Source organism: Nyctereutes procyonoides, unplaced genomic scaffold (genome assembly GCF_905146905.1).
Source record: "Nyctereutes procyonoides isolate TBG_1078 unplaced genomic scaffold, NYPRO_anot_genome, whole genome shotgun sequence".
Classification (NCBI taxonomy): Eukaryota; Metazoa; Chordata; class Mammalia; order Carnivora; family Canidae; genus Nyctereutes; species Nyctereutes procyonoides.
In genome coordinates, this window is record NW_026575043.1 from 20,122,654 (window position 1) to 20,136,107 (window position 13,454).

At 42.6% G+C, this 13,454-nt stretch overlaps 1 protein-coding gene across 1 annotated transcript in view; it reads left to right on the forward strand.

Annotated features, from left to right (window-relative positions):
- The window catches only part of F13A1 (coagulation factor XIII A chain), a 157,496-nt gene that overhangs the window by 110,293 nt on the left and 33,749 nt on the right, over nt 1-13,454 (forward strand). The window contains exons 9-11 of the mRNA XM_055322680.1: nt 3,555-3,658; nt 5,006-5,094; nt 12,829-12,982. Coding sequence (XP_055178655.1) covers nt 3,555-3,658; nt 5,006-5,094; nt 12,829-12,982 — 347 coding nt within the window. The remainder of the gene's footprint in view (nt 1-3,554; nt 3,659-5,005; nt 5,095-12,828; nt 12,983-13,454) is intronic.

The window sequence follows — 13,454 nt, forward strand, 5'->3', positions numbered from 1 at the left end:
GTGAATCACTCCCTCCATGAATGCATAATGAAATTATAAGATGAAAACAGAAAGGCTATGACAGATCTACATAAAGAAACTTTAAAATAACCTTTCAGGAAGCATATATATTTCCCAACTGCAGACAACCTTGTGGTAAATGGAATTCAGAAATGTCCCTAAATATTAGCCCCTTTCACAGAAGGCTTTGAAATCAAAAGACAAGCATGTGTACCCAGAACTATTCAACATCCAGCCAAAAGGGAACCCTCATGGCATGAGAGGCACAAGACACATTTTTAAAAATGTTTGATTTATTTATTCATGACAGACACAGAGAGAGGCAGAGACACAGGCAGAGGGAGAAACAGGTTCCCCGCGGGGGGCCTGATGCAGGACTTGATCCCAAGACTCCGGGATCACACCCTGAGCCAAAGGCAGATGCTCATCCACTGAGCCACCCAGGCATCCCAAGACACATTTTCAGGGGCCATTCCTGAGCAGAGAGAATGGCATGATTAAAAACAAACAAACAAAAGAGCCCATGGCTTAAGAGGTAGGTAGCATCCTCCCACTCTGTTCACGGTGAGCCTGGGAGCCCAGCCATTGGCTTTCCACCCATTGACTAATGCCCAACCCCAACCTTGGTTCTCCATCTGAGACCTGAAATGCAATGCTTGTTTATTTTATTCAAGGCTAACCTTGCCCAGGATATTTGAATTTAAATAAGGAGATGCTGGCACCCATTAATCTAGGGTGGTAGTATAACAGTGAAATCCTAGCCGGAGCCAGAATTGCTAAACACAGGTTGCCTACACGGATTGTGTAGGAAGCAGGACTATGTCCATTTGGATTGCAAATGTTTCCTTGCTGTTTTTCTGGATCTCTCTGCCTAATGATGCAACTTCCACTGTTCTGAAGGGAGCCTAGCAGTCATCTTTAAGCTCATAGTGACCTGCCTTCCAGCTTCAGAGCAAAGATACAGGCTCTCAAGCAGGAGCCAACCTCATGCTCCTGTCCAACACCTCCACACCTTGAACCTGATCTACACCTACACTTCCCTTCCCTATAAACAGTGCTTCACTCCCCACACCTAGGCATGATATGACCCTCAACCTCATCCTCCTGCATTCTTGGGAATTGAGTCTCCTTTGCTCCCATCTCTCTATTCTCTATTCCCACTCCCTGTTCATCAGTTCTTCCTCCATAAGCATGACAATCTCTTCTAATGTGAAAATAATCAAATTACTCTTCCCTGCATTGCATTACCTTCTGGCCACAGTCTTATCTTCTCTTCTTCCCTTCACAACCTTGATCATGCTGAGGGGAGAAACCTACACTGCATCCCTCTGTTCCCAAGCTCTCCTCATCCGGCTCTGCTCCCACTCTCTTCCACCATCCATGAAGATGCTAGCAACTCATTCAATCCTGAGTGTCACATGTGTATATTAAAATGTCTCTAGGGTTTTGTCTCCTGGGTTTCTCACTGGCTCTTGAGATCATCAGCCCCAAAATTTAACTTGTCACCCACCCAACACACACTCCCCAACACAAACCATCTTCTCTTGTTCCTTCATTAAGTCCCGGTAAATGGAACCATCATAATCCCTGGAAATATGAAAGTCTTCACACATCCCTCACCTCCACAAGCCTGTACCCACCAGTGCTTCCTGGTCCTCCCCACAGGGGTGGAGGTCAACTCAGCTCTGTGGTCCATCCCGCCTCCTCATCTATCTTCCACTAAGACAGATTTGCAAATTTAACTTGTCTAAGAATAGACCTCAATCATTTGATTTGGAATAAAAGGATCTCAGTCTCATGCTCCCCTATAGCATAGCTCATTGTTTAGGAGCACGGGCCCTAGAGCTCTATCGCTAACCAGCTGTGTGACCTCATGCAAGATTCTTAACCTCTCTGTGCTTCCGTTTCCTCCTGTGCAAACTGGAGACAATAATAGAGGTACCTTTCTAATGGGGTACAGGAATATCAGATGTGCTAACATACATAAAAATTTTAGAACAGTGCCTGGCACACAGTAAGTGCTGTGCATATTTGTCAGTTTTGTGATTCCCTGCCTACCCTCACCTTCCATCTCTCTTCCCCCGTGCACACAAATATGCAAGCATGCTGCCCTCACGCCGTAACAAACAGCATGCAGTCCCCCAAACACACCGTGTGGGCTATTTGGTGCCCACACAATTTTGTTCTTACTTCTCTTGTTGACTTTCTAAACTCCCACATCTTTCAGGACTTAGTTCAAATATCACTTCTGCTGTGAAGCTTTTCTTAATATACTAAGAATTTTCCCACTGAGACCCCATTGCACCACAAATGAATTTCAACTGCATCACTTCTATTAATTATTTTTAAAACTTTGAGACTTACTATTTTTTAGCACTTACCGCATGCCAGGCACCATTTTAAGTACTTTACACCCATTATCTTGTTGAAGCCTCACAACAAACCTATAAAATGTTGTAGCTATTGATTTACCTGTTCACTATTCCTCCTACATCATGAGGGTCTTCGTGGGCAAAAACCTATGTGTTGGTCATTGCCATGTCCCCAGCACTTAGCCTGGTGCATAAAGGGTACATAGTGAAATTAATTCCTCCGAATCGAGCCAATCAAAGTTGAGTCAAATTCAGAGATGGGAACATGTACGAATTCCTGACATTGAAGGACATTTAGGCAAAGGATGAATGGTAGTTGGATCTGAAATTCATCAGTGCTATAAACAAAGACTGCTATAACTACCTCCTCCCACCGTTAAATCGTTATTGCTATATGAATATTTTCTATAGTGCAGACGGGTTAATGTGCTCTCATTGGTTTCTGTACTGTCATATAATTTCAGGTCTTTCCAAGGACATAATAATACAATTCATGATGACATTTTATTCCATGCTCTTGCCTCGAGGGTCATATGCAAAGTTCTGAAAAGTTTTGCGTGGCCCTCGGCTTGTGGGTTGCCCACCTTTGATAAAGGGTAAAGAGACATCACCCTGACACCCTTCTCTTCTTCTTGGACACCAAATGGAAATTTGCCACAAATTAGAGACAATTATAGTCAGGAGTTAATGTTATAGTTTCTATGGCAACGGCCTAAGCCTGGAAACACAAGCATTTTATTGCTTAATTGTTATGAAAGATCTGCTTTTTATAAATCTAATATGCATAAATGTAAATATAAATATAAAAGAAATTCAAAAATACATATATTTCAGTTTCAATTAACTTTTCTTTTTTACCTTTTTAGCATATAGTACTTTCTGTTTGATTAGGCAGGAGAGGATGGTTAAGATCAAAACTGTTTAATGTGCTGGGTGGCCTTGAAACTGATATTAGCAGGGAAGAGCAATGTCCAGCCACCAAATTTCTCCCTAAGGTTGCCAAAGGGAATGTATCTGCCCAACAAATTCAAGTCCAGGATATCTCTCAGTGTCTTCAATTCGGTTTATTCCATTCCAGTAACTTGTAGATGGCATATTCACAAGAATTCTGTCCATCTTTTGATGGCTTGGAGCGCTAAATGGAATAGAAAGTTTAATGCTACTGAGGTGGTGTTTTCTCAGGAACTACCACTGCTGGAATGAGGCCTGGATGACAAGACCCGATCTTCCAGTTGGATTTGGAGGTTGGCAAGCTGTGGACAGCACCCCCCAGGAAAACAGTGATGGTAAAACTGCATCCTCCCTCAGGGAACTCATTTCACTGCCATCTTTGTTTTGCAATTAGGATTGCATTTGATGTGTGGGCAACACTCCCATTGGAAACCAACATCAAAAGTATGCTTCCTGGGCACATGTACAGTATTAACTGCCTGTCAATCAGCTTAATTTCATTTCAGTGGTCGGCTTTCCCCTGATTATTCTATAACTGTTTAAAAAAAAGAGCATAAAACTTAACATATATAATTCATCTACTCTTGCTTTGATAAGCAGTTTTGAAGACAAGAGAAAAAATATCTGTGTAGGCACTTTTACTAGGCTCTAAAATATACCTCAGCCCTGTGTGATACATGGTGATAAGATATAAGGCAGCAGAGAAAATAAAGAACTCAAAAAATAGTTACAGATCATCCTTTAAATTGTTGCTTTCTCAAAACCTGATTTCTTTTTATGTTGTGTGATTTCTTCCAAAACTTAAGTATGTGGGCATTTGTCATCTAACTTGCTGGCTATGCTAAGCAGTGAGTGGCAGCTATGACCTCCCCCAGATTTCATAAAATCACATCATAGGCCTCCATTTCTCTTTAATATGATGATAAAAATCAGTGGCCTGGGAACATTATGTTTACTTTCTCAGGTGTTTATATGAGATATTGGCATGTGTATATATACACATATATCCATAAACATTCATTACTTATTCATAAGAGACTCATGCTTTATTTATGCTGGATTTTAAGGGAGAATGTTCAACACTTTTTGGTGTCCTGGATTATGCATCATGAGGAGATATCAGAGATGACTTATGGCAGTTAATTCCTTATTGACTGGAGATAGCTGGTTAAAATGTAAAAAAACATTGTAAAAGTAATCACGTGTCTACTGACTTCCTGAATGCAAGTCGGGCATTAATCAATAGGTTGTTAATGTTCAAATTCCCCAATTCCACACATGACAAATGTCCATAATGTCCAAAAACAAAAAACAAAACAAACAACAAGACAGCCACTGGGGACACAGTACCATCTCCAACATTCCAGCTACCGGTTGTAAATGGATCAATCCTATGTGAGGAAAGAGCTCAGCACAAAGACCTAGAATATGCGTTTATATGTGGGAGAACAGACAGACATAATGATGCCCTGTATTCTTCTCATGCCTTCAAATATTGGTTGAGGACGCATTTCTATCAAAGCCCTCTTCATTAAACACATTGATCATTCACTTTCTCTGGTCATGGGAAGCATCTGGGCTAAATCAGTGAGGAACCTGGGAACATTTGCCTCTACAGAGCCTGTATCTGGACATAATTGAAGACAACAAACTCATGCTCCCCCTTCCTCTGTGTGATGCAGGGATGTATCGGTGTGGTCCGGCCTCTGTTCAAGCCATTAAGCATGGCCATATTTGCTTCCAGTTTGATGCACCCTTTGTTTTTGCAGAGGTAAGTAGTAAGCTGCAGAGAAGTGCCACTTCCTTCCCCAACCTCTTAACACTTGAAAAATAAGACACCAGGTTGTTACTTCTAAATTTCCGAAGTACGTGGCATGTTTCACGTCTGCAAGGTCGACTAAACATCATTCCAACCTCCAGGTTCTTAATGTTAAATGTAGTTCTTACTTCACATTTTTCTTTCCTTGATGTTTTGAGATTTTTTTCCTTGAAAAGCAATTGCGTTGCTAACCTTAGTTTAGTTCTTCACACCCATGAAATAGGTATCAACTGCTCCTGAGAAATTAAGTGACTAAATGAATCCCTCAACTAAAAATTGGTGGAGACAGTCCATGAATTGAAATTTCAGAGTATACTACTTCACTCCAACACTAACCTAGCAGCTCACGTAAAAAACAAAATCCAAACACACCTTAGCCATGGTTTAGTCTGGGAACTGCAACCCATTTCCTGCCACTCCAGGCCATCCTCCATCACCAGGGAGGTAAAGCACAGCTGCTGGAATACAGGGGAGAGGGAATGGCAGCTAGAAGGCAGCATATTTGATGAGTTGATGGGGACACTTTGGTGAAAGGCCCAAAATTCTGAAATATTTGGATAGGGGCTAAGAGCAGGTGAGGCAGTTAGAGAATACTCCAAGGAGATCTATAAAAATCAAATTAAATATAAAAGGTTTGAGTAAAGGAGAAGGCCAGGAGGTTGCTGAGGCCAGGGGGTAGACAGTAGAGAAATATGTAAGAGGCAGGATTTACCCAGAGTATGGTTTCGCCAACAAACACACTGAAGTAATGTCTGTCGTATACAGAATTCTTATTATATAATCACTGTGTCTACCATTTGAGGCTCTTAGCCACCCTTAAAAGTTGGTATAATGATTCTTCCCATTTTACAGAAAGGAAAATTGAGACAGAGTGGTTAAGTAGCCTTTCCATAGTCATTGAATTAATAGAGTCATCCTAAGATCTAGAGCCAGGCAAGTGCCAGAGCGCTCATGCCAGTAACCACCATACTCTACTACTACTCTGGGATGAATATATACCTGTAATAAATATGTGGTGGGCACTGACCTATGGGGAACTCTGAAATCTGTGCCCTTAATAAACTAGATTCTTTAAAAAAAAGAAAAAAGAAAAAAAGAAAAGAAAAGAAAAGAAAGAAAGAAAAGAAAAGAAAAGAAAAGAAAAGAAAAGAAAAGAAAAGAAAAGAAAAGAAAAAAGAAAAGAAAGAAAAGAAAAGAAACTAGATTCTTGAGACACCTGACTGGTCTAGTCTGTTAAACCTCCGACTCTTGGTTTTGGGTCAAGTCATGATGTCAAGGTCCTGAGATGGAGCTCCTAGACAAGCTCTGTGCTCAGTGGGGAGTCTGCTTGAGATTCTCTCTCTCCCTCAGCTGTTTCCCCTCATGCCCTCTCTCTCACACACACACACACACACACAAATAAACAAACAAAAAAGAAACTAGATTCTTGATAGCACATTGAAAGTTAAGTAACAGTAGTACAAGAGACTCTGTGGAACTGTCAGATGAGCAATGTAGGTGATAAATGATCTGCATTTAATACATACAGAGTCGTTAATTGAGAAATATGGGTCAGGAAATGAGTAGGACGGTAAAGGCCATAAGGCATCATCCAGAGGGGGGGATGACATGGGGACATGTCATAATGACATGACATCTGTGTGATAGCCACGGTGGATGGCAGACCATTGTGGGAACACACGGAGGGGGTGATTAGTACCTGAATTGAGTCTTGAGGGATAGTTTGTAGTTATTCAGGGGTAAGAAAGAAGCCAGTGGAAGGAAAGAATTTTAAGCAGAGGGGACAATATGAGCATCTGAATGGTGTGAGGAGGGGGGGAGGGATGTTACAAGCTGTACAGGCTCACAAAAAGGGATGTGTTGGGAGTGTCAAAGATGAAGGCAGAGGCAACTGGACATGGGACGTTATGTCCTGTGAACTGGGTACTGCCTCCTATGAAGGAGTCCCCACAGGGAAGACACATGAGCCCCATGGAGCTGGGACTTTAAAGTGGTGGCCCCCAAGCTGGGAGGTCAGTGGGAAGCCTGCGCTTGCCCCACACCTACCCCAGAGGACATAGCCTGAGCTCCCCAAATGGCAAGAGCCAGGAAGGAGAGGCAGCATCGGGAACTGTTTAGGAAGTAAAATAAGCATGAATATTCAGACAGCAAGATCGGGAATTTGAAATACACAAAGGGGACAGTATTTCCTCCACGGAGACTACCTTACAGTTGCTGGAAGCCTGGGATAGACAGGCAGACTGTATTTTGAATTTCATCCCCTCGATTTCACTTTGGGATTTGGAGATTTATCCCAACCTCCCCAGCTGCCAACTGATAGTTTATGATGCTAGGAGAATCTCTTAATGGGAAATCGCTCTAAAACTCACAGAGCCTTGTTTTTATATTTTTATTATGCTTTGTTGCTGCAGAGAAAGGCAGAGGGAACAACCTCCCTCCAGGAGCAAATTGCCTAATAGCTGCTAATGCAAACGCGTTTTGCTATTATTAAATATAGATCGGGGTGTTATGCGTGTCATCGGGATTCACAGATTATAATTACTCCTCTCTCAGCCACTGCAGAACTTGTCTGACGGAGCACACGATTTGCCGCCTTGGCATGGGCTGAGCCCCGGGGCTGAGCCATTTATAAGAGATGCTCAAGCTGTTGAAAGTGTATAAGGAGTCTCTTCTCAAGGGTGCCCAAGTAGGACCGCATGGGGGGCATCATATTTAAGTTTAACGAGAGTGTCCATGACTCAGGTTCAGATCGCATCCTCCCTTGCCTTCTCCATCCTCTGGCTGCGTAAGCCTGCCTGTCGCACCCCCCGGCAGGCAGCCCAGTGTGCCTTTTCTTGCCTTTCACTGACTTTCTTGGTCATTCCTTACTCACTTCCGGGCTGGATTAAACATCATGCTCACTGACGTTTTTTGATCTTCACAGAGCCGTGGTCTCCTTTAGTGAAAGCAGAATCCAAAATAAGAAGTGAAGGGGAGCAGAGGATACAGGCTTCCAGTTATAGAATAAGCCACGGGATGAAAGGCACAGCATAGGGAATACAGTCAATGATGTTGTAATAGTGTTGTGTGGTGACAGATGGGAGTCGCACTTGCGGTGAGCACAGCATAGAACATAGAGAAGTTGAATCACTAGGTCGTACACCTGAAGCTTATGTAACATTGTGTATCAACTACACTCAAATTAAAAAAAAAAAAAAGCTCTCCTCTACCCTCCACCACACTTTGCATGTCTGGCCCCTCCTTGGGTCCAAGTCTCTGCTCTGGTCACCTCCTCAAATACGCCTTCACTCACCCCATCCCACCCCCATCTAGCATCGCACTTCCTGCCCTGTTGCTTTTATCCTTCTACTCTCCCTTAGTGTTATTATCTCTCTCCCTTCTAGAGTATAAACTCCATGAATGTATCCTCATCACTGGAAACAAGTTCTGTCATGAGGTAGTCACGAATAAATGTTGAATGAATGAGTGATGGGTGGATGAATGAATGAATCAAGCAAGCAAGCAAAAGCAGATGCAGAGTACATTGCTAAGAACAGAGTCTCAGAGCGATGGCATCCAGATGGTGCCCTCAGATGCTGGTCCCGGCAGGAGATGAGGCACAGGGACGAAGCAGCAGAGAGCACACACAGGGGCCTGACCACGTAGCCAGCAACTAGAGGCTAAAGGAATGGCAAGCGCAGGGTAGAAGGGTGGCAATTGTGCCAGAGGGCTCATGGACCAGGCCAGTAGCTGCTGCCTCTGTGTGCCCTCAGAGGAGCACCACTTTCTCTGCACAGCCTATTTTTAGTTATCTCTATTTGGGAACAAATGAACAACGCGAATTGCTCTGGACCCTGAAAAAAAGAGTTTCCACCCTTAGTGGTAAAGAGCATAGCTTCTACCAGCAGTAGACACATCCAGGGGCACAAGCAGAACTCTGTAGAGAGGGGAACTCAGCCTGCAGCCCCAGCCCACCTTTGCTGAGCCCTGAGTGCTCAGCAAGCCCCTCGGCAGAAGCTGAATACAAGCACCTGTGTCTAACAAAGAGGCAAAGGTGCAGTGTGCTGAAACGAGCACCAGATTTCATGTTGGGATGTCCCGGTTCTATCTGACCACAGTCTCTCCAAATATAGGGGTAGGACAGGATGGCTGCAAAGACTCCTTTTCATTCAGCCCTAAACAATAGGGCTTTTTCCGGAAGTACTGGTCTACCTTTTAACCCTGCAAGATTGGCATTATTAAACCCCAGCTCAGGGACATTGAGTAGCTTGCCCCCAGTCACACAGTATAGACCCAATATTCTTTCCAGCATCACCTGCACTCACAACTCTCTATCATAGACATGCAATTGGCCTTGGGTGGGAGCCTATCACCGTTACTCTTTTAAGCTCTCTGGGGCTCATACGCAGCCAGGATGGAGGAGTAGTGGCTGAAACCGAAAAGAAAGCTTGCCAATGTCCATTGGAAAGAATCCTTTCTCTCTACACCCCCACAACATACATATGCAATAGCCATTTCATATGTGGGCTTCTCTTCTCCTCGCTCCACAAGGGACAGTGCTGCCAAGCTGGCCTGAGGTTTGAGCCCACCTAAATCTCCTAAGCTCTATGCTCAAGGGGAGATGATGATTTAGTCACTTTCATATTTAGCCTTGTCTCCCTGGAAAACTGTAAACTGTTGTAAGGGCTGTTATTAAGAGGATATTTATCAGCATTGTTGCTATAATTTGCAAGTGGAGGAGGAGGCTGTTTGTGCTTGCATGGCTTCCTCCAGAGGGAAAGACAAAATTCTCAGGAAGCTCATTTAAAGTTTCCTTAACTTTTTTTTCCCCCAAAATGACAGATATTCCTGGTGTCTACTCTGTCATTGCCTGTCCTGATTCCTGATTTTTGTATTTTGACCTTGCACATCCTATGGCTAGTGCCATGAAGCTGTGGTTCTGCTGAAGAACGAGGTCACCATTTATCACCTTTCACGTTTCTGAAGCCCATGCATGGAACCTCTTGCACCCCAAGCATGAAACCATCTCACCACCTCATGGTGGAGCTCATGCTCCAGCAGGGTTGTGTGGGAGATGCAATGCCCTGTGAAGATCAGAGAATGGGCCAGCCCAGAGCAAAGGTCAGGGAATATGCTACAGGCCAGCCCAGGATTTCATTCTCCAGCAGCTCCCAGCTCTGACTACAAACACTTTGCTGACCCTTCTTAATGCATTTGGCACCCTCCTCTGTGACATAATAGTATATAAATCACAGATGGTTGTTGTTGTGAGGTTTAAATTAAATAATTTGTAAGTGCCCCTGAAACCTTGTGATTGTTCAATAAATGTTGGCTACTTGCTTTCACCTTACTAGCAGTCAGACTCCATGTAAATTCAGAATATTTTGTGAGAAAGTAGAGAAAAGTTGCTCTTTTTAACCTCAACTTTGAAAGTTAGGGTTTTATCATCAAGTTCCCCCATTACCTAATAAAAACTATTACATTTTTACTCAGTTTTAAAGTTTACAAGTCATGCTCACATAGATCCTATGTCGTTTGGTGCTGTCTCACTGAAACGTTACTATGAAATTGGCAGGACAAGTATAACTATTTTCATTTTATAGGAACAGGAACTGAAGTTCAGAGAGGGTAAGGTGGCTTTCTAAAAGTACACATTCAAGATCAGAACCCAAGGTTTTGCAGCTAATCCAGTGTGTGGACCTACGGTCTCAGAACTATGGCCATGGCAGTCCCTCTGCCTGCCATAGCCTTCCTCTCGCCATTTTTTTTTTATTCTTTTTAGCTATATTGGGGTATGATGAATGTAAAATATTGCACACATTTATTTTTTTAATATTTTATTTTTTTATTCATGAGAGAAAGAGCAGGGGTGCAGAGGCAGAGGGAGAAGCAGGCTCACTGACAGGAGTTCAATCCCATGATTCTGGTATCATGACCTGAGTGGAAGGCAGGCGCTCAACCAACTGAGCCACTCAGGCACCCTATTGCACACATTTAATATATACATCTTGATGAGTTTGGACATATGCATACACCTGTGACACTGTCCCCATAATAAAGAAGCTACACATGGCCATGATCTCCAGCAATTTCCTTGTGTTCTTTTGTGAGCTTTTGTCAGTTGGTTGGTTGGTAAGAACACTAACATGAGACCGTTTAGTTCATTAACTCCTAAGCATCTTCCAGCTTTCAACTTGACTATTACTTCCTAGCTACCACCAGCCCCTCATCATGCCCCATGGCCCCAGGTGTTCTCCTGGTATCTTCGGCATCTGCCCCACCACCCTGCCCCATCCGGGTACTTATTGTACCATATTGCCATCTGGGTGTCTGATAGAATTATTTAAGAACTTTTTTAAAAAATAATGGACTTAGGGTTCCACTCAAGACCTCTTCAGTTGGGCATCTATTCTTTTTAAAGTTACCCAGGTGATTACTAGAGAGTGTAAATCCTACAAGGGCAGTGACCAAATGTGTTTTTTCCATCTTTATGACTATAGCACTACAGCATCTTGGCAATACTATTAATTTACGATACTATTATTGCTTACTGAGTGTTTGATCAATGCCAGGTAGTATGATAAGTAATTTACAGACATCTATTTCAGTTAATTCTGCTACCCACTCTGAGGAAGTCATTATTATCAGCGTATTTGAAAGAGTAGGGACCTGTAGCTTGGAAAACATTTTGTGAACACATCGGAGATTGTTTTCACTCGGAGCCCCTGATAATGCACTGTAGTTCATGTTTCCTACCTGCTCTCATGCTAATAAATGGGATTCCAAGAAAGTGGTTGTAACGAATATAATAAGAGACTCTGGGGGAATCAGCCTTCGGGCACATATTTAGACATTGTTTCTAGAAAGTAGAGTCATAATGCAGAATGTCAGAAGAACTTGGGGTCAGCCAGCATGGCCCCAAGGGGCTGTTTCCAAATCCCACAAATAACATGGTTTAGTTGCTGAACCACCAGAAAATTGCCTAAATTTTTCCTCATAGCCTAATCTCATTTTTCAATTAAAATGCTTTTGACTGCAAGTAACAGAATTAAAATGACTTAAACATGAGGAGTTTAACTATAATTTTTCTCTTGTAGATAATCCTAAAGTGGGTGGTCCCAAGATTGGCTCAGCCATTTAACAGCCTCGTTAAACCCTCTTGTGCTTCTTCTCTCTCTACTCAGCCATCTTTCTATGGTTGACAGTGTTTCTCTTCACTGTCCTGGGTAGGCTACAGACGCTCCAACCATCACTTCACTTCACGTGAAAACATTCAAAAGCAGGAAGGGAAGGGCAGACTCTCTCCTCTCATAACAGAGAAGAATCCTTCCCAAAAGCCGCCCGGCAGACTTCTTCCCAGAAATATGTCACACAGCCACTGCTGGCTTAAAAGCAATCTGGGAAAACAAGTAACAGGTGGCTCTTTCTGATGAAGTGGAATTCACCAGCAAGAAAAAGGAGAGAAAGAAGTGATTGATGTTTAAACAATCAGTAGTCCAAATACTCTTCATTTATAACACTTAAGGGCTAGAAGAAGCTAGATTATCCTTCTGATTCATTTTTAAAGCAAGTTCGACCCTGTGAATTCAATGTTGTTGAAGAAAGGAACATGTCAACTCTAGGGATCCCAGATGTCTATACCATTGAGATTGATTTTGCTGACAAGGACATCAGATGGTGGCTCATGCTCTCCTCTCCTGTTTTTAGGTCAACAGTGATCTCATTTACATTACAGCCAAGAAAGATGGCACTCATGTGGTGGAAACCGTTGATACCACCCACATTGGGAAATTGATTGTGACCAAAGAAGTTGGAGGAGATGGCATAAAGGATATTACTGATACCTACAAATTCCAAGAAGGTAACTTACTGCCACCGAATGAAGGTTTCTTTGCCCATATTTGTTTAGTACCTACCCACTGTCACTATGAAATGTGTTCCGGAGAATACACTATAAACTTTCATGAGGGAGACACCTCACACCCACTCCTTGTAGTTTCCTTTGTTTGTTTGCTTTATGCAGAATTCCCCCTCACATCGCTCGTGAAAACATTTTGGTTTAAAGTCATGTCTATTTTAATACAGTATAGAATGTGTTCTTATTCACAATGGAATTATCTGAACTTTCAATAATAGAAAACATTGTATAACTAATGTCATTTTAGTTCAATAATAGAAATATGAACGACCATTCACATCTGTTTACAAACTATGTTCATGTACATTGTTCCACTGAATTATCACAGAAGTCCCTTGAGATAGATAATACAATCTATCCTCAACAGGACTGTGCGATCCCACTAATTCAGGCCAATTACATCACAGGCCCATTT